Source organism: Thunnus albacares, chromosome 8 (genome assembly GCF_914725855.1).
Source record: "Thunnus albacares chromosome 8, fThuAlb1.1, whole genome shotgun sequence".
Classification (NCBI taxonomy): Eukaryota; Metazoa; Chordata; class Actinopteri; order Scombriformes; family Scombridae; genus Thunnus; species Thunnus albacares.
Window position 1 is genome coordinate 7,411,429 of NC_058113.1, and position 20,049 is coordinate 7,431,477.

At 40.2% G+C, this 20,049-nt stretch overlaps 1 protein-coding gene across 2 annotated transcripts; it reads right to left on the reverse strand.

The window, feature by feature from the left end:
* Positions 1–1,387: 1,387 nt before the first annotated feature.
* Positions 1,388–20,037, reverse strand: faxcb (failed axon connections homolog, metaxin like GST domain containing b). 2 transcript variants are annotated; one of them, XM_044360350.1, is made up of 7 exons: positions 19,341–20,037; positions 17,367–17,488; positions 14,393–14,528; positions 13,316–13,512; positions 7,815–8,032; positions 6,513–6,629; positions 1,388–5,246 (listed from the first exon to the last, which is right to left on the reverse strand). In XM_044360350.1, the coding sequence occupies exons 1-7, from the start codon at positions 19,392–19,394 to the stop codon at positions 4,927–4,929; spliced, it is 1,164 nt and encodes a 387-aa protein (XP_044216285.1). In that variant the 5' UTR covers positions 19,395–20,037; the 3' UTR covers positions 1,388–4,926. The 2 variants fall into 2 exon arrangements, with proteins under 2 accessions (XP_044216285.1, XP_044216284.1); XM_044360349.1 differs by lacking the exon at positions 19,341–20,037 and having other exon boundaries at positions 17,367–17,982.
* Between the last annotated feature and the right edge of the window lie 12 nt (positions 20,038–20,049).

Below are 20,049 nucleotides of genomic sequence, written 5' to 3' on the forward strand. Positions count from 1 at the left end.
CTAAACAACATCTTTAGAGTGGATGTTCCTTTCAAGAATTAAATGAATGAGCACCAAAGAACAACAGAGAGAAAAGATACTATACATATATGTATGTATGTATGAAATACACTGATGCACATACACATACATCCAAAAAACTAAGCAAAATGTAAAAAACAAAAACATGCTAGAATTTTTGCTAAAAACTTGAAAATCATGCAAAACAATACCATGTGTAGGACTGTTTTAAAGATAGAGAGTCACAGTGATTTAAAGGGAATATGTTTTAGCATGTGGGATTGACACAGAGTTTATTGTGCACATATAGGAGGTGGTGGTGGTGGTGGTGTGGGAGGTAGCCACCGGCTCCAGTAGTCCAGAGAGCCACAGATGCTCCACTGTTTGTGTGTTGACTCTCTGTAATTTGTTTGCTCTAATTTGTTTTGCTGTGCCAGGGGAGTTCCGATTTTAATTTTGCTCTGTGTGTGTTTACCCCTCTTTGTGGATCGCTGATCTGTTAAGCATAGAGAGAGAGAGAGACAGTCAGTGTGGAGGGTGGGCTGTTCAGAGAGCCAAATTAAAAAAGGAGCAGTGCAGATTGTTTTAAGCTCTGGCAGCCCCTTCAGGCCCAAAGGCCTCGCTTGCAGCCTGCACCTGCTCCTTCCCCCGGGAGCCTGGTTCCTGATCCGTGGCCCTCGCTTCTCCTCCCTGGCCCCCAGCTCAGCCGCCTCCTCTCCTCTCCTCTCCTCTCATTCCTCCTCCTGCTTTTCTTCTCTGCTTTTTCTCCTCCCCACCGACTTCCTTCCTCTTGCTTTCGCTTCTACAGCCTCCTTCCTCTTCCTCTACACTCCTCCTTCCCTTATAGTTAAACCTTCCATCTCTCTTCTCCAAAAACTCCTGATGCTCCTTTCGTCTCTACTCCTCCCCAGTGACTTCCCTCTATCTCTTCACTCCTCAGTCCTGGCCTCTTCACCTCTTCCCTCCTCTCCACCACCTGCTCCTCTCCTCCTCCTCATCCCTCCTTCTCCTCTTCCTCTGGGTTACCTCCACCTTTTGTTTTCCCCCTTCACCTCTGGCTCAACTTTCTCCTCAACCCCCCCCCCCCTTCCAACTTTGCCTCTTCCAGTTCCTGCTCCTCTTTTCTCCTCCTCTTCCCTCCTCTCCTTCTGCCTCCAGCGGCAGGCAGAGTCTTAATCAGCCCCCCTCCGCACCTGAATGATTGTGACTTGTAGTCTGATTGAAAACACACAACCTTACACATAAAATACAGTCAGACATATCTGCTGGCTATTATGATTACTAAAACACAGTGTGCAGCTCAATAAAGCAGCGTCATGACATCATCACCTTTTTATTAACGCAGAGACACATGATAAGGATGCAAATTAAACTCATTACAACTGTGTTTAAAATTGTCACAGCTATTCTTTATTGAAATCATCCAGTCGCTCCAGTTTATGACTGCACATCCATAGGTAGTTTGATCAATCAGTCTGCTCTACATACATTATGGTACAGTTTGTCACACATACAATATTTACATTACCCCAGCAGTAATGCTATGACATGGTTCCAATAACAAGACATCTAGTTTTAATATGGCTTGATTAAAATCAGTCCAACTGTATATAATGATGTCCAGACTGGATGAGGCGACTGAAAAGCACACAACCCAGGCCAGGCGGGGGGTCGGGGTGCAAACCACTGGACGACATGATGGAAGAAGGTTGTTTCTAGAGTTCCAGAGACCGGATCAAAGTCTGGCCTTCTGTCACCAACTCACCCATCCAGGCTTCAATCATTAAAGGGTCCGGTTACCCATATTACAAACAGATCATATCTTCTCTTTACTTCCAGTGGTATTCGGCCATGCAGATGATTTTGGTTTTATGTGTCCAGGTTTTGAAATATCTGTCTTTGAGATTTTTTTCTCCACCCCGATGAAATGAGGGTGAATGGAATTTTGTTTGTGGTGCTCACAGCATTAAAAATGACATTTAAAATGACTTTAAGTGATTTTTTGTCCACTTGGACGCAGTGGAAACAAGCTGTAAGCAACACTGACCGTTAACTTGATATGACGAATGTTAGCAAAAAGTTTCTTATTTACACATCCAGCAGTTACGCAGCAACATTAGCATTAGCAGTGTTTCTGACCACCTGATGAAGGTAAATCCATAATTCACTCTCCTTTTAGTTCTGTTTTGGTTTCCACTATGTACTGAGACTCTTTTTAGCTGCTACATGCTCCACTACTTTCACCAGCTAGTTAGCTAGCTAGCTAACTTTGTTGGTGCTGAGCATGTATAGTGGCTTTTTGTGTTTTTGTTTTACTGAAAAAAGCTGCCTGCTGCATATGGAAATGATGTGATGGCAGTGGTGATACTGAACCAAATCAGTTGTGGGGCTGTAAAACTAAAACAAGGAATTAGAAGATGCTAAAATACTCTGTAGCGCTGGGGAACTGCAGAGATGGTTGATAATTCTCTGTAGGTTCATGACTACAAGCAACTGCCTTCACATTACATGTAGCCATTTGATCCATTGTTACAATAAAAAATACTGATTATGGCAGCTTTAAATAATTCAACAGATACATCTCTTTCCAGAACCTGTGCCCTTGTTAGTCTGAATAATCCCAGATCTCATTGGGAACTAGAGATGTCACTTTTTATTTGAAATTCAAACTACTGTTCAAACAAGTGGAAAAATTAAATATTTAATCTGGAACAATCTGTTCAAATTTAAAATTCACAGTATGTGTGACATTAACCTCAACTTTCTGGCTTTTTGGAACTTTTTTTTTTGCAACAACAGACCATGTCTTGTACGTGAGGCAGCGGAGAACGCAAATGGAAAGAATGCAAATGAACTACAGGATAATTTAGGATGATGCCACGTTTGCATTCAAATGAATTAGAACAATTATATGAATTATTAATTACATGTTAGTTATCATTCATTCAAACTTGATTTTTTTTTGAAAAAGTGACATACCTATTATGAACATTGGATACACTGTCTACCAAAGAAATAGTCCATAGTAAAACTGATGACAGTGCGTTCTGTCTAGAGTAACAGGAAGTGGAAACTGATGTTGAAAATTTCAGTGTTGTGAGCACCACAAACTAAATTCCAGATTCCAAATTTCAGAGACAGACATATCAAAGCCTGGGCAAATAAAAGTAAAACTATCTGCATGGCTCAACATCACAAGAGATAAGAGAGAAAATATGTTTGTGCAACTTGAGTAAACTGACCCTTTAACTTACATTACATCTATTCTATATGCACCACAATCTTTTTACATCCATCATATTACGAGCACTTCCACCAAGCTTAACGTGACAAACAAATGTGAACATTTCCTCTGACATTTTGGTCCACTTTTTTTAAACTGGTGATGTTCACTCCTGTTTGATTTGGTATTCTGACCGTCTCTACAAAGACTTTTTCATCAACTGCTTCGTTGATGACATTCACACCCAGTAACATTCACATACACACAGCCAACATAAGCAGCACAGTCCCCTCACAGCACAATCATTATCAGAACACTCAGCGTCCTGCACTACACATTTCCCATTAGTTTGGCCTGTTCCCCACCTATATACCTCCACAGCAGACTGCTCACACTGAAATAAGGTGAAAATTAATTTCCACTAGTGCAAAATAATGTCTCTCTTTGAGAGCAATAAGAAAAGAAAGACTAACAAAATATATATATTTGACACATACGATCATATAGAAAGAAAAATAAAGTGGCACTGATATTAAATTATGTTAAAAACTAAAACTGTTGCAGGATAAAAGCAAACTGTGTTCACGTTTACCCTTTTCTTTAGTCTAAGCACTAAGGCTGATCTGTAGCAGAGCTCTGTCGCACTATGCAAGTATGCAGACACACATCACACACACTAAACACTTTTTTGTTCCTAATTGTGCACAAGACATGTCACCTATGAATGGGAACCAGAATATTGAAGTTTAGGGCTGAAGGAGAAATGATCTGCTGTGTTAAAGCGACTGCAGCTCCTCAGGGTGGAATGACCTTGATGTTACAGAATGAAGGAGGCTGTCTGCTAACTCCATCTAGTGGTCAAATATAAGAGCTGCAGCCTCACAGATACTGAGAGGACATTAATGACCAAATGCTCCAACTTCCCAGATAAGAAAATTAAGCAAATATCTACTTAATGGAGAGAAATAAGGAAGATAACTAGTAAATGAAACAGGCACAAATCTGCTCATCCTTCCACCTGACTTCTTATTCCACAGGCCTACAGGTGATAATATCACTGAGGTTGTGGTCTGATGGAGACATAATTTTCTGATACAGATTCCCACATACAGTAGCATAAAGGAAATGACATGGGGATCAATCTAGGGCATGAACTGGCACTCAATGTCAGCTGTGTTTCCTCTTCAGCACATGGATGGTTAACAGCTGAGACATAGCAGCTGTTCCTTTTAGCCACATGATCGATCTCCACCTGTTTGAACGGGTTTTTGCGGTAAGACATGTGGCAGTGTGGTGATTAGTTGCATCGTTTCATAGCAAGTGAAGTGCCACCTGTCTTGTCTTCAACGCTCTTCCGTCGTCTCCGCACCTTCATGAGATGTTTCCTCTCTGCTAACCCCTCACACTGTCTTCTGTATCGTAGGATGAGACAAATAAGGCAAAGAGAAACTGCCGCAGGGACAGTTCTGACGTTTCGGGAGGGGACAAACCGTACAGTAGCATGTGAATTATGGGATTCAGTTTTAATGCTCTGCATATAAATACCCACTCTGTCCATTAGGAAGTTATAATGTTTGGGGTATTGGAGGTGGAGGAGCTGGATTACTTTCTTCAGCTGTAAGAGCTGTTGTCTGGACAGGCTGTTCCACACACAGCAGCTGTTCCAACCTCCCGTCAGTCTCAATCTGTCAACCAATCTCAGGTCAAACCTCCAGGTCTGGCATTAACTCCTCCTTGAGCTGAATGTCATTGTCAGACCCTGTGCCCACGTCTGAGTCAAAGAGTGAGGGGTCGGAGTCGGGTGTGTGTGTGTGTGTGTGTCCGGCCGAGTGGATGCTGCCGTCGCTGTCTTCCAGAGTGTCAGTCCTGGAGAAGAGGCCAAAGTCCAGGCCTGTAGGGGAGCCGCTGCTGCCGCTGCTCTCACTGTCTCCGTCGTAATAAACATCCTCCACCTCTACAAACCACTCAGGCCAGAACCTCCTCCGCATCCGCTCGCAGAACATGGCCAGGTTGATCAGCTCTCCTGTAAGGACGCAGCAGGATCAAATGTATGAGCTTTTACAGATGCTGAGTCTGACACAGAGGCAGACAATACATGTGGGAGATGTAAAAAGACATTTTTGTGTTATCCCTTCACTACAAGTGGTTTCATCATAAATTCATATCAAAACAACAGAGAATTGGCTGTTCTCATTTGTGACAATACAAGCTCTGATTTTGCTCTCTGAAAAGATAAGCGATTCAAGTGTTCTCCACTATCTCGGTGCTGTGAGAGATGTGAAAACAACAATCAAAGCTAATGTCAGCTACTCTGCATTGCAGCAGACTATCACTGCCATCTAGTGGCTGGACCAGAGACATACATCTATGACAAAGCAGTAGGGAAAAACAGAGTGATAAAGCTCAAAATAAAACAGCAGCATAGATATTCAATGATTTGATGTTCACTGATGAAATATGCAGTGTTTAACTCATAATCTACGGAAGCCAGGAATGGCCATGCTTGCATTTTTTTTTTTTAATGCCGTTATCTTGAGATCACAAGTTAATTATTTTGTTACCTCGACATAACAAAGCTTGTTTTCTCATGATAACAGGTTAATTTATCTTGTTATCTTGAGAAAACAAAAGGCCAATTTCTCAAAATAGAAATTGGCCTTTTGTTTTCTCAAGATAACAGGAGGTTAGAGAGATGCTTATTAGAACAGTTGCAATAATCGATAATCTCGTTGGCAGGACAGACAAGGTTAATTAGTAATTAGTAGAAACATATTTTCTTTTCACTATCGCAGTTATTCAACTAAATTGTACATGTATTTGTGCACTTTTCAAGATGTTGCCAGACCAAACAAGTTGATGTTGTCATAATAAATCAAATTATGAATAATGTCCATAAATCCATATTTTATACAGCAAATGGGCCTAACATAACACAATAATAAGTGAGAGATGAGAAATAAAACTGACACTGCACCCTTTGTGAACTCTGGCAGAGCATATCATATGCAAAGACAAAAAGTTCTAATTTTATCAAAAGCCTTTAGTGTAAAACCCACTTTGAATTCTCTTAAACTGATTATAGTTTTTTTTTTATTCTTAAGAGATTGGGTCATATCTCTTTGAAGTCAGAATAATGCTAAGACCTTATGATGTGGTTAAGAAAATGAGCTTTGTTATCTCGAGATAATGAGATAATTAAGTTGTGATCTCGAGATACCAGCGTAAAAAAAAAGAAAATTGCAAGCATGGCGCTTCTCAACTTCCATACATATCTGAGTATTTCACAAACCTTTAATGAGTTGCTCTGGTCGTGTCCCAGGCAGAGTCCACATGGCCTGGGCCAGATGCCCAAACACTGTGGCGTCTAATGTTGACATCTTAGAACCCATGAAGTACTTCTTATCTCCTGCAGGACACACACAAAACAGAATTTCTAAGTTTTAATACAGAGAAATCTTCACTGTTTTTTACATGGAAATATGCTAATGATGGTTTATTATAAAAACCCTTTATTAGTTACCAGAAAAAGCAATCTGAATACTTTTAAATAAAAACATGCAACCAATGTTGATGAATGATAGGAAAGCAAACCACTGCAGAAAGGTCAAGCTCAAATGATTGATATTTAAAGTATTTCTGGCCTCAAAAAAGACTAAAATCAATAATCTTCCTGTAGAGAATGTAGTTCATCATATAAACTAATTTCATTTTGAGGCTGGGAGAGCTGCACTTCTGGCAACAACAGCAGATTTTAGATTCAAACTTCTGGCACTTGAGTCTGGAACAGCAAAACATAAGAGAAGCTGTATGTTAGCAGAGCGTACTGATGCTTTCACTCTGGGAATAGCTTTCCATTTTTCAACGAGGCGTTGTCCGTTGAAATGGCACAAACAGATCGATGCAAATCACTTTTCTTTGCAGCATCTGCCTGTTTGTTTCCATCTGAACACTCTGATAATGTATCCCTGTGTCTGACATCCAGTATAAAACTCCTTGTTTTTACTAATTTCTTTCTATATCTCATTTAAATACAAACACACACAAGGAGGCAAAGATAGATATTATTTTTTATATTAGCCTATATGGAAACCACATATAGGAATAAATCTTTAGTATGTTGTCTCAGTTCAAGGAAACGTGTTGTAATTATCAATTGATATTTTATATTATGCATATCAACATGAATACTTCCTGTGCCTGACTGGACAAACTAACCTCTGTTAAGGCTGTCACTGATATTTACTTCAGATTTTTTGGTAAGAAAAAAAATGTTCTAAAAAAGTTCAAATTTCTCCACAACTATCCACCAACATGGGTTTAAATATGATAAATGAAATAAATTTGAGATTGTACAGTGTTTTTGTTTTTAGAAACAAAGAACTCTTTCTACAAATTACTACAGTTTTACAGTGAGTTTTGCAGTTCAAATAAAATAAATTATAAAAATATGGTAACTATATTATGAGATTATATAACGGAGTTTGGGTAATCCCTAATGGAATACATTTTAATGGCACACACACACACACACACACACACACACACACACACACACACACACACACACACACACACAAACAGTCCCTCCTACCCAGCAGGGTGGCCAGTGTCCTCATGTCCTTCTCCATCAGGGCATAGACCTCCTCCTTCGAGAAGCGTCCAATGCCGTGGCCGTACATCTCCCTGCGCACCATGCTGCCGTTCAGGTGGCTCAGCAGCCACTTCAGCGTGTCGCTCAGAGGGCCGCTCATCGCCAGAAGCTTCTGAGTTTCCTCCAGGTTGTCCACCCACTGACAGTAGGCTATCGTCCTGAAAGAACACACACAGCAGGCATGATAAAGTTACACTGGTTACCTCTTTTAATCAGATCAACACCTGCAGTCTGGAGTCATGGTCCTGCTGGCGTTATGAAAGTCTATTATGGCTGGCTCAAAACAAACAATAAATATATAAGGTTCCTATTGGCTTTTTTTTTATCATTAAGATATTTTTTATTTATGCCTTTATTAGATAGGGACAGTAGAGAGGTGACAGGAAATGAGGGGGAGAGATGGGGATCAATATGCAACACAGGTCCACAGCTGGACTTGAACCGTTGCAATTCAGTTGTGTCTTAACAGTGACAGTAATTTTTGTATAAGCGAAGGAAAACAAAACAACCTTTACACAACATCAGCCTACTATACAGTGATTTACTTAACTGAAAGTAGATTATCATGATAGGTTATCAGCATAAACACAATGTAACAAGATCATCTTCCTGCACGTGCATACAACCAGGGCTGCAACTAACAATTATTTTCATTATCCATTAATCCTCTGATTATTTTCTCAATTAATCAATGTATTGCCTCGTCTATAAAATGTCAGAAAATAGTGAAAAATGCCTGCTTTAACATCCTTCAGCCAAAGGCGACATCTTCAAGTGTTTTATTTGACCAACAGTTCAAAAATATTCAGTTTATTATAATGTATGACAAAGAAAAGCTTCACACGCTCACATTTTATAAGCTGGAATCAGCAAATGTTTGGCATTTTGCCTAAAATGACTTGAACGATTAATCAGTTGTCACAATAGTTCCTGATTCATTTGCTATCGATCAGCTAATTGACTGATTCTATGTATGATTGTATGTATTCTACATTACATACAACTTTTGCACATTATAGGAACACATACCCAAAATAAATCCATATTTCTAAGTAAGAATAAATAGTGTTAGAAGTAGTTTCTGTGTAAACAAACAGGATGCTACCACCTGATCCATTGCCACTTTAATCCTCCAGCTTTGAATAGCTAAACTGAGTGCAGACACACTGCAGAGTATTGCAAACTGACTTTACATGAACTAAAGTATTATGTTCATCAAGTGGTTGTATTTGAATATGCAACTGTAGTTCTCCTTCTACATGGTATATCTTCACCAAAAAGAAAAAGCTGGTGAACTGGTACTTTAAAGTCCCCTCCAGTCAAAAATGTGTTGTTTTCTTGTTCCTTCAGTTGGATGTTTGAGCTTCACTGTGCAGAATGATGTATTTGCAGCGTTTGACACTAGAAGAAGTTTATCTGTGCTCACATTAAATAAAGAGTTTAAGGTGTGTACCTGTGAGCAGGATTTCTGACATCACAAGAAGTTTGGAGCCCATCATGGTCCAGTATGCAACTTACACAAGTGTGATGTGGAAACTTGAGGCCTCCAGTGCACATATGCTGAGAACTTTACAATGAAGTAGGTGACATCCGCAATGAAAAATATTTGCATATTCATAGATTCTGGATTTCTCAGAGGGAGAAGAAGATATAAATCTTAAAACATCTGGAGGGGGCCTTTAAAAATGTTGAAATCCTCAGAGACAGACATTATTTCAGGATACCAAAAGCAATTCCTCATGTCAACAGTTCCAGCTCTGACAGAGGACGTGAACCAACCACACTCGTCATGAATCCAACATATAGTGATGTACAGTTGTGTCAGCAATATGACTATTTAATCAGAGGTTCAGCCTGTGTCCTGTTACCAACAAAGCTTTATGGACAATTGCCCTCATCTTAATCAATAAAAGTGCACCACCACTTCCGCCCCCCCTGCCCATTCATCAGCTATACTGCTTTCAGCTCGCTGCCAGGAGACAATATCATATATTTAGCCCTTCAAACTGTCAGCTTGTAGTTATAAACATGAGAAAATGCTCTGAGTCTGTCCCTGCCACTCATGCAGAAATAGGTTAGAGGAGAAAAGGTGACTGTGCGCACATCCGAGAAATTCCATTACAGATTTGGATTAAAAACTGGTGAACTAAATTTCCACAAGGTTGGGAGAAACAGCAGCATTTAGATGATCTTGCTTGGGTTGAATAAAAAAGCAAGGCACCTGGGCATTTTAAAAGAGCAATCTTGACATCAAGTAGAGAGTTGTCTCACAGCAGGCAACAGACACATCCTGTTTGTCTGTGTGTGAAAACAAGCCCAACTAAAAGCCTCAGAATCCCTCTCTAACTCTGCTTTAATTTATCTGCATCTGCCCCTTTGAGACTGGTATAAATCTAAAAAAAGAAACCAAAAAGAGACAGCAGTTTTACCTGGATTCACCTCAAAAATGCACATAATGAAAAGAGTAACTGTCTCTAATATTTGGTACATTCGGTGTCAACTCTGATCTGTTGGTTTTTTCCAGCCAATCTGCTTTGTGCGTGTAGACACTAACAAGATTAAGCTGCTATATCCTTACACACAAGACTGCAAGACTTGCAATACAGTCTGAGCTCCCCACTGAAAGGGTAGAAGCCTCATGTCATAATTGCTGTGATATGACTGTAAAGAAGCATCTGTCTCCTGCCTGCAGTCTTCTGGATCACTCTATATGACCGGGCGCTCGATGGAAATTGGATAAAAGCATCTGGCCTATATTACATCTGGGAGTGGTGACTGTCTGGGGGCCGCACGCCACTTCCTGTTACATCATCTGCTGTCCCAAGAGGATCTACTGTCCTTTGTTTCCAGATTTGCTGTTTGGATGCAACTAAGCTGACCAAAATATCAAATACAATTTAGCCAGGGGGGGTTACTTCAAGGGGAATGAGAGTGGGTGCCATTAAGACATTGATTTTTAAAAAAATCTTTTCTATTTAAGTTTTTCCCACTCATGGTTATGACTGATGAGCCTGACTGTATGGCAGGTAGGAATGGAAGGATAACCATCTGACTGGAGCTGATTTCGCATCCTGAAGTAAAGCTGAAAATAGTTAAAAGGAAAAACAAATTAAAATATGAAAAATGAACTTATTTTTGAGAATGGGTACAATTCAAGATGATTGGAACAGATCAACCTCTGGGTTTAGTGAACATATGACTTCTGCTTTCAACACTTGAAATAAGTACAGTAAGGGATGTTGGGTCTACATCAAAGCTTATAAGGCATCGAGTAAAGGGAGCAAATAATTAACAAGTTCATTTCTTTAAAGAACTCCTTCAACCTTTATGCACTGATGATGATAATGAGTAATAGCAGTAGTGCTTCCTTGAGTGAAATGTAAACTTACTGTAACAGCTGTCTTGGTAAAAGTCCTAACGGGGCAATTTAGAAGGTGAGATAATTATATTGTAAAACTCAAAAAAATTGCCTTGCTTTTCCTAGTGGTAACATACTAATGAGGCCTACAAAAAGATTAGATGCATCAATCGTGTTTTTAGTAAATTTTAAAAACAGATGTAGCAAAAAAAAAGTGGAGGTATTTTTAGATTTAAAGCTACATTTATTGATACATTAGTACATACATGAGTGACATTAGTATTCATCTGGAGTCGAGTTCCTGACAAGCAGACAAATGTAAAATATGAGAAAAATATCTCTATTTAGCTGCTAAATGCTCCACTATGTTCACTAGCTAGTCGCTTATTTTTCTGTCTGATGCTTGATGCTGTGTAGGTAGCCTACAGTGGATTTATCAGAGATTTTTTGCTGACAATAGATGCCTGCTGCTGCCTGAAGTGAGGCCAATTAGGGAACAGAGTTTGCAAGCTAGAAAACCAAAACAGAGAACTACAAAAGATTAAAAAGCGCCGTAGATCTGCAGTCATGATAATTCTTCATGGGTTTGTCACTAGAAGCGACACAGAGTTATTTGATGTATTGTTTAGTGCAGCTTTAAGATGAATTATTGAAAATATAATACATTTTTTCAAAGGCTGTTTTTTCTTTGTTGGCCATCATCCTTAAAAAGTAATTATTAAAGAAACTGTTGAGAAAGAAACAGTGGATAAAGCATAAAACACAGCTGCCAGTTCTTCAGTTTCCTGTTATCTTTTTTTTTTATAGCAGCATCAATAGGGGAAAAGGAGGTTAGAGGGGGCTCCAGCTAGCCTGCAACTGACTACACAAAGAGCAACAAGCCGCCACACTGCCCTTCCTTCACATAAATAATTCAATCAGTGGGTCTAAACATGGCACAGGGCGGAGGGAAGAGCACAGGAAGGAGAGCAAGGAGGTGAGAGGGAGGGAGGGGGATGTGCATTACATGAATGACCTCTATGGCTTTGAAGAAATGTTATGGAATTCCCTGTTTTCAATGGACAAATGGTACAATCTCCAACCTATTTTCCCCCCGAATTACACATTGAGGTTTGGCTCAATTTGAGGACTAAGATCCAAGAGTTTAGTTAAAAATGTGTCCTGACATCATTTAATAGAGAAGAATAGGCCACCTTAAACTAATCAAAGAATTAGATCAGTATGTTTGTGTGTGTGTGTGTGTGTGTGTGTGTGTGTGTGTGGTCCAGGTATTCCTTACATTGTGGAGACATAAATCTGTTTACACAGTCATGTTATGTCATGTTATGTCCCTTATGGGGACAAAAAGCAAGTCTCCTTAATGTAAATCATTAATTTTAGGGTGAAGGCTTGGTTTAAAGTTAAGGTTAGTTTAGGGTTATGTTATGGTTAGGATAAGGGTTAAGGTGAGAAATGTGGTGGTCATGATTAAGGTTGGATAAGTAAGAAATGAATGTAAGTCAATGTAATGTCCTCTGAAGTGATGGAAACATGACTGTGTGTGTGTGTGTGTGTGTGTGTATGTGTGTGTGTGTGTGTGTGTGTGTGTGTGTGTGTAGGGGTAGTGAAAGATGGATAGAGCTTTTAGGTAATGGTCTCTCTGGGTGTGGGAGAAGTGGTAAACAATTTCCTGGCAGCAGCAGAAGTGTGTTTCTCACCCAGAGGTACTGCAGAGACTCATGAGCATGGCTGATAACACAATACTGATGGTGAGGATGGAAGGTTGGGTATCTTTGCATAAATGACACTTCAATTCAAAAATGAGATCTTTTTTTTAGCTGTTAAAATAAACATGGCAGTGTTTTTTCAATGGGTTCTGTGTGGGCGGTTTGCTATTCAAGATGATTTGGTGTTAAAACATCTATTTAAATGTGAATATGTAAATGTAAATGTACATATTCAAGTCAATAAAACAGAATTTTGCCCACAAGCACAACAGTTACATCAAATTATAGATACATGATTGCATTTTGCCTTTAAAATCACAAGTGGCTTCATGGTTTGAGATGGAACACGATTGCAGCATTTTCTCACTGTCGCTTACCAATAGAGGTGTTCCTCCACCATTTTGGTGACAGCTCTGGACACGGCTCTCTCCTGTGGGGTGAGGTTCTTGTTGAGGTTGACACCCAGCTTCTCCTCCAGGAAGTCCACAATGAACTCTGACCCTGAAGCCTGCTCGTGGTTGTACTCGAGCCAGGGCATCTTGCCCTGCGGCGACAGCTTCCCATCAAAGTAGTTCTGCAGAGAGACACAGCTTCATGTGAGAACATGTGGAATTCTACACATGCTCTGGACAAAAATAACATGTTGTTTTAAACTTATAGGTCATGTTTAGAACTTGAAATTCCACAAAATGTTTATTTTATTGATGACTTTTCGAATAGGGTTCAAGAGACGAAAAGAGAAAAAACATAATTCTGCTACACAAAATGATGATGTTCTTTTTTTTTAACTTTTTTATCTTATTTATTTATTCTAGTAAATTACATATATTTTCTCAGAAAGAAAATTGTAATAAATGTCCATTACATTTTTCAAAAGCCTGAAGTGACATCAACAAATTGTTTTTTAAAATGACATAAACAATTAGTTGATCATCAAAATTCAGTTTTTGTTTCAGTTTCTGTTGAATCAGATAATAAAACGATCATTTCTGCACTAATTTGATGTCTTCAGGCCCCTAAAAAGCATCCAAAGAAAACAATCTGAGAAAGAAAAATAACTCTTTGATTCCAGTGCTGAACATCAAGAAACATGTTCAAACACATCACAAGTACACAAAGCTTTGATTCAAGGGGAAAAAAGCAAAAGGTTTTCAGAGTATTCAAAATGGAAAATCAAAAATGCTGTACTTGTCATGAATCAAGAGCATTATGACTTCTTTAAGGGACATTTTGGCACAATACTATGAAAATTCCTCTGTCACACAGGAAGTGATGTGTTTCACATTTCTGGTAACATTGTTGTTGATCTGCATTAAAATTGGAAGAAGTGGGTAGTTAGCTTGAGGAATGATGACTCAGCAGACAGAAACAATAGACTCAAGCACATAAGAGTCTTCTCCTGTACTGCAGCTTTGTGTTTAATAACTAGCGAAGCAGAGTCTGCTGTGTATCACCTGGTAGGGCAGATCCACCATGCGCAGGTATGTCTCTATTTTGAGGCAGAAGGGTGAGAGGCTGGGGACACCGTTCTTTGGCCTGGAGAACTGATGTAGGATGATGGCATCTTTAGAGTCCAACTCCTGCTCCTTCCTACACAGACACAGAAAACAAAAGCTTTAAAAAAAGAACACTCGTGTCATTTATACTACTGTCTGCATCACATTTATGGTCCTATGATTATTTTGCATTGAATACTGTATAAAATAAGTAAATGCCATTTGAATTTTGTATAAAAATCCATGTTGATGGTGTCAAAACTAACTTTCATGTACAGTACCTACTGTTACAGCTAACAAATCCACCTTACAGAAAAAGACGCTGATTTATAAGAAAATAACATTAGTCTTTAACTAGTTTTACTGTCTTTTAACTCTGCCAGTGTGCAAGAAAAAAATGCTTAAAAACTCCTGATACAAACATCACAGTCAGCAGTGGAATCCTTCAATGAAAATGTTCCCCAGTCTGGCCGAGAGCGACCAGTGTTACTACCTGTTTTCTAGGTCAGCCAGTGCTGTGACGTAAAAACCAGAACAGTACTCGGCATCCAAACAGAGAACAAGACTTGCTGTTCAGTTTCAGGCTCTTACAAACCTTCCTCAGGGGAACAGGTCACACCTGTAGTTTATTATAGCACGGTGACACAGTAGTGATGGTCCCTGTGTCCCTGAGCTCTGCTTTTTTAAACACTCTCTACAACCCATCAACATACACTTTTTATTAATTATTTTCAGCCACTCAGGTTTCCTCATTGAGTCTCAAATTTAAAAAAAGCCCAAGAAATGGAAATATTCCACTGGCAATAGATGTATTTAAGTATTTTAGGGTCGAATTTTCTTTGAAATGAGGAGTAAAGTTTGGAGCTGCCTATAATTCCAACAGTATTTATGTGCAAAATACTGTTGATACTAATCTTCTGTATCACTATCCCCACTGAGCTAAGAGGTATTAAGAGCTTCCATTAGAGTTGAAATTATTGACTAAATGAGTCATCACACTGCTCCAGTTGGACATTTCCCATCCCTCTCTACAGCTGCAGTCACACACTGTCTTCATGATGAGCTATTGTACTGTCGGCTGCAAACATTAATGAGTGAAGCTCTCCTTTGAAATAAGATAAAATTAAATGACATGAGATAAGATCAATGACACAGCAGAAGAATTCAACACAATATCTAAGAGATATGAAACGTGTCTGTTGGACCTGTTCTGACCATTTATGGTGTTCAAGCATTTAGAAAATTTGGGAGAAATACAGTTTTGATCTATAATGTCAAACTTCCTGTTTCTCCTCACATGTTATTAATGCAGCAAACAAAAAGGAGCAAAAGGAGACTTTACAAAGTAGAATTAGCATCATTTTCCAGACAGGCAGAGATATGCTGGCTGGTCTGTTCAATGCCTCTTTTATCACTGGCCAATGCTCTTTAAGTTTGAATAATTTAATATAACTGTACAAGACGCTGGCAATATGCACTCTACTCCTTATCTAACATTATTTCATGAATATTACTCTGGTTTTCCAGTATATCAGGCACAAATAGCTCAAACTAATGCAGTGTAATACAAATACTCCTACTTTCATAAAGGTTATAATGTTCAGTTTTTGTTGGAATTATTTTAGAGAGCTGTTGACAAATTATTAGAAATACCTCTCTGTATAAGACAATTAAACAGCACTGTAAACCACAGCCTCTGAAGTGACCATAGATATCTTCCATGTTGGGCTATGCAAAAGGTTTTTGTTAAACCCATCAAACACACCTTATGAAGGCCACTTTTGCTGTTTTTATGCTCCTTATGTTACTGATTTAGACTGGGTCTTTTTTTCTTGTTTACAGTGGCGGCTGTTTCTCTTATGATGGTCAATATAAGTATTTGATAATGTTAGGAGCTGACTTGCTGCACTGTGGTGCTGCTGTTGTGTCTCTGTCCACTGCCTTGTGGTGCTGAAACTGTCCCAGGTCTCATAAGTCGCTGTCCACAGTTACATGGTGCTGAAGTATCTGGTGGCATCTTTCTGCACTAGCATGCCTGATCTGCCTTGTACATCTTATTCTGTCTTTTATATCTCTGTCCTCCTCAATATGGCGCTGAAATCTCCCTGAAGAACCGCTCAGAGATCTCTCTACACATTCTTGCACAAAGGGACGCAGAGAATAAAAGCCGACTAGCTTGGCAGAGCCGCTGCCACTGCCAACAACCCATCACATGGCCCGGACAGATGATGGCTGCGGGTCTAGCCTCAGTATCCCGCACGTGATTCAGCAGGAGCGTTTCTGCACGAAATGCAAGGTTACGCAGATTATCACGGGGGAGGGAGAGGGGGGGAGTGAAAGTAGACACTACCAGGCCACTGTCACAGGATGTACTTACTCCCCGGCACTGACCTGGCCCCAAATAATCCAGCTATTGACACGCACTCATTCTCCGCACTAACAATAGCCTAGAGTTAATCTGTTTTACATCGCAGAGGCTGATCAAACTGTATGCATCCGCCGCCATTAGAAGACATGTCTGCAAATATAGGCGTGTTTTTCTATATTTCTATAGGCAGCAGCTGTTTCTCTCGGGGCAGAGAGCATTAAAGGTCAGGGAGCGCTTCATTTAATCACGCTCAGGTGCCACCGGGGCTGGCACGGGAGCTGGCACACGGGCGGACGCGTGACTCGTTATTTTTTTTCCCACCTAGTGTCATGTCCTTGGAAGGAGGAAAACAGGGAGTGAAATCTCTGCAACAACCGCGAGATCTGCGGAGAAATGAGAGCCTGTGTCTGGACTCCCGTATTCATTCATGGTTTTATCACAGTCTAGTAACACTAATCATTACTGTCAACAGGGCTGTGATTGACAATCACACCCAAAGCTTTGGAGGTGAAATAAAAAAAAGACCTGATGATGATAAACAGGGCAGGTACTGTGCATCCTTACCTGATGGCGAGCAATTCATGCAGTAGGTAGGCTGCAGCCGCCAGCAGGGCCCCCCCGGTGATGTAGAGGGTCTTCTTCCACCAGGAGTCCGAGCCCAGAGCCGTCATGATGCCTCCGTAGTCCTGCAAAGGGAAGGCGATGATATAGCCATATAAAGACTGCTGCTGGTCGGAGCCGCACAGCCCGAGAGGCAGGCTGTGATTCCGCCCGAGTTCAACCACACACGGCCGGGAAGAGGCGATGCCAGCAGCCCAGTACATCCTCCCTGCCTCGGTTACAGCCGCCCCGCTTCCTCCCTGCTGCAGTCCCCGGTAGACTTCATCCAAACGCCCGGCAGGTTGTCTACGGCATGGCGGCGGTGTGGCTAATATCTTTCCATAAAACCATAAACACCTCCGCTCCCCCTCCCTGGGATGATGCTCAGCACCCAGTCCGCTCTCCTTTGCGGGTTTTTAGAAACCTTTATCAAGCTCATCAGAATCACAACACACGGATTTCCGGTCACGCTTTTCAAAATAAAGTGTTGTTTTGCTGGCTAGTGCACTGTTCTCTAGAGCAGTGGTTCTTAAAGTGGGGTCCAGGGACCCCCAGGGGTCCTTGAGGGGGTTCAAAGGGATCAGCATAAAAAAGGAGAATAATGTATTTTCACTATAATTGCATCTATAAATAACACAATGACAGAGTGTATGACTATTTTGGTCATAGGTTTCATACACTTTCTGTAATAAAACATCTAAAAGCAAAAATCTTATGATGTGGGAGACCCTTGGACAAAAAAAAAGTTTGAGAACCACTGCTCTAGGCAATACTAACACTAGACCACTGGCATGTTACAGAGCTTCATTGGCGTGTTAAGTAGATTATGAGGACTGGCTTATGTGAAATCTTTTACCTCTCTTATCAGAGTAAGTCCTCCACTGTAACAGTCCCTACCGGTTTTCCTGCATATACCCTTTATTTCAATAGTTAATTGTTTAATATTTTCAAATATAATTTTTCTGATTTTCATTCTTGATGTCCATCTTTTCTCACTGAGTTGCACAGCACAGCACCTTTATTTCACCTTTTCCAAACAGGCTCAGTGCTGTAAAGTTGTTAACACATTTTTGGTCATGTATATATTTACATTATGCAGTTTATATTTAGTTCTTTCATACTTCTTTTTTTTTCTGTCGCTTTAGTGTTAAAAGCGTTATTGTTAATTCTTGGACATGGAAATGAAAGTGTGATGGAAATGAAGGAGAATGGAGAGGCCTGCTGAAAGTTCTGGAAAGATTTTGTTCTTACTTTGTGTCATATCTTATTGTTGCACTCACATATATTCATATCAATAGCCAACTAATCAAGATATAAAGATGTTGGCAGTTTCAAAATATGTTTTTTTCATATTTTTATTTTAAAAGCAAACTCGTCCAACATCCGGTGTTGATGCGTCAAACTCCGGTGTCTTGACGCAGCGGGCCTATTGTCTGCTTCAGTAGAGGAGCCACCCCGCCCTGACGAGCCCCTGCATCCCAGTGAAACCAGTGGTTCACCATAGCGAACACACAGTCTATTGGGCAACAACACTGAGTGACGACATCCTTCTGACGTTCATATAAGTTAAACTGTATCCATGGTAACCATATTGAACAGAGTTAGTGACCACTGTTGTTGCCTGTAGAGTTTATTTGTTTATCTTTGTTGGCTTAAAACCCGCAAATAAAATTAACTCTTTGTAAACTGGCCTTATGAAATAAAATATAAAATTCTCATAGCAACCAACAGTAGGTTACTACACATACTGTAAGTACAAACAGCCTGTGCAGAAGAGACTGTTAAGCAGTAACTGTATCCTACATTGTTTCAGATCAGCTGTAACGTTACTGCAGGTCTAACGTTAAGCTGCGCTAATAACCATCTGATGTATGAGCTATGTAAACAAACCAGAATAAATGTCTGACACACTGCAGGCAGATTGTAAAATCTACTCACTCTGGAGCAATTTCGGAAGTGTAAGAAGAAATTCATCTTGACGAATGAATCCATCGGGTGTGTTTTGGATCTGTTTCTCGGGCATGCCTAGAGATGGATGAGGACAACTTCGAGAAAAGAAGACTTGGTAAAGATCCTTCCTTTAGGTTACATCACCCCGATGCCGTTGAAACGCCGGCTCCTCACCGTCAACTGCTGACAATCTGTCCACATCAATGACATCAAGAGCATTTAAGCAGAAAATGAACTGTGTGCATTTAATCTATGACGTTGCTGTACATCAGTCCTCACTGCAGCCATGGCTACTGCAAGTTAAACGCGCGCTCCCGCGGCTTTAGTGAGCGCGCATTAGAGCAGGAGAGTTTGTTGTTACAGACAGCTGAAATAGTGAGGGAACAACCGCAGAGACTAAACTGGACATGTGGATATGTGGGGAGTTCTTTCCTTATTAGATCATCAGTGTTACACATCACGTGAATTTTGATCAGTTCTATCCAGTAATATTCTTTGTTTTGCTGGGTTCCTTTAACCCCTCAAGAACCCCTTGTAGCCCCCAGAATCTATTCTGTTAACTGCTGCTGCACTACAGGAAAACACCATCTTTGCACAACTCCTGAAGCTTGAGTATTGGTCTCTTTAAGAACATCATACAAGCATGACTTATTCTCCACCACAGGCTTTATTTGTATTATATAATACTTCCACATGA

Bases quoted from the DNA above. Each gene is read 5' to 3' on its own strand.
- faxcb (XM_044360349.1), bottom strand. From the start codon at position 17,626: ATGTACTGGGCTGCTGGCATCGCCTCTTCCCGGCCGTGTGTGGTTGAA. The intron at 13,513-14,392 runs GTGATACACAGC...GTCTCTCTGCAG, and splicing joins TGGTGGATCTGCCCTACCAG to AACTACTTTGATGGGAAGCT. The intron at 5,247-6,512 runs GTTTGTGAAATA...GCGTCCTTACAG, and splicing joins ACCAGAGCAACTCATTAAAG to GAGAGCTGATCAACCTGGCC.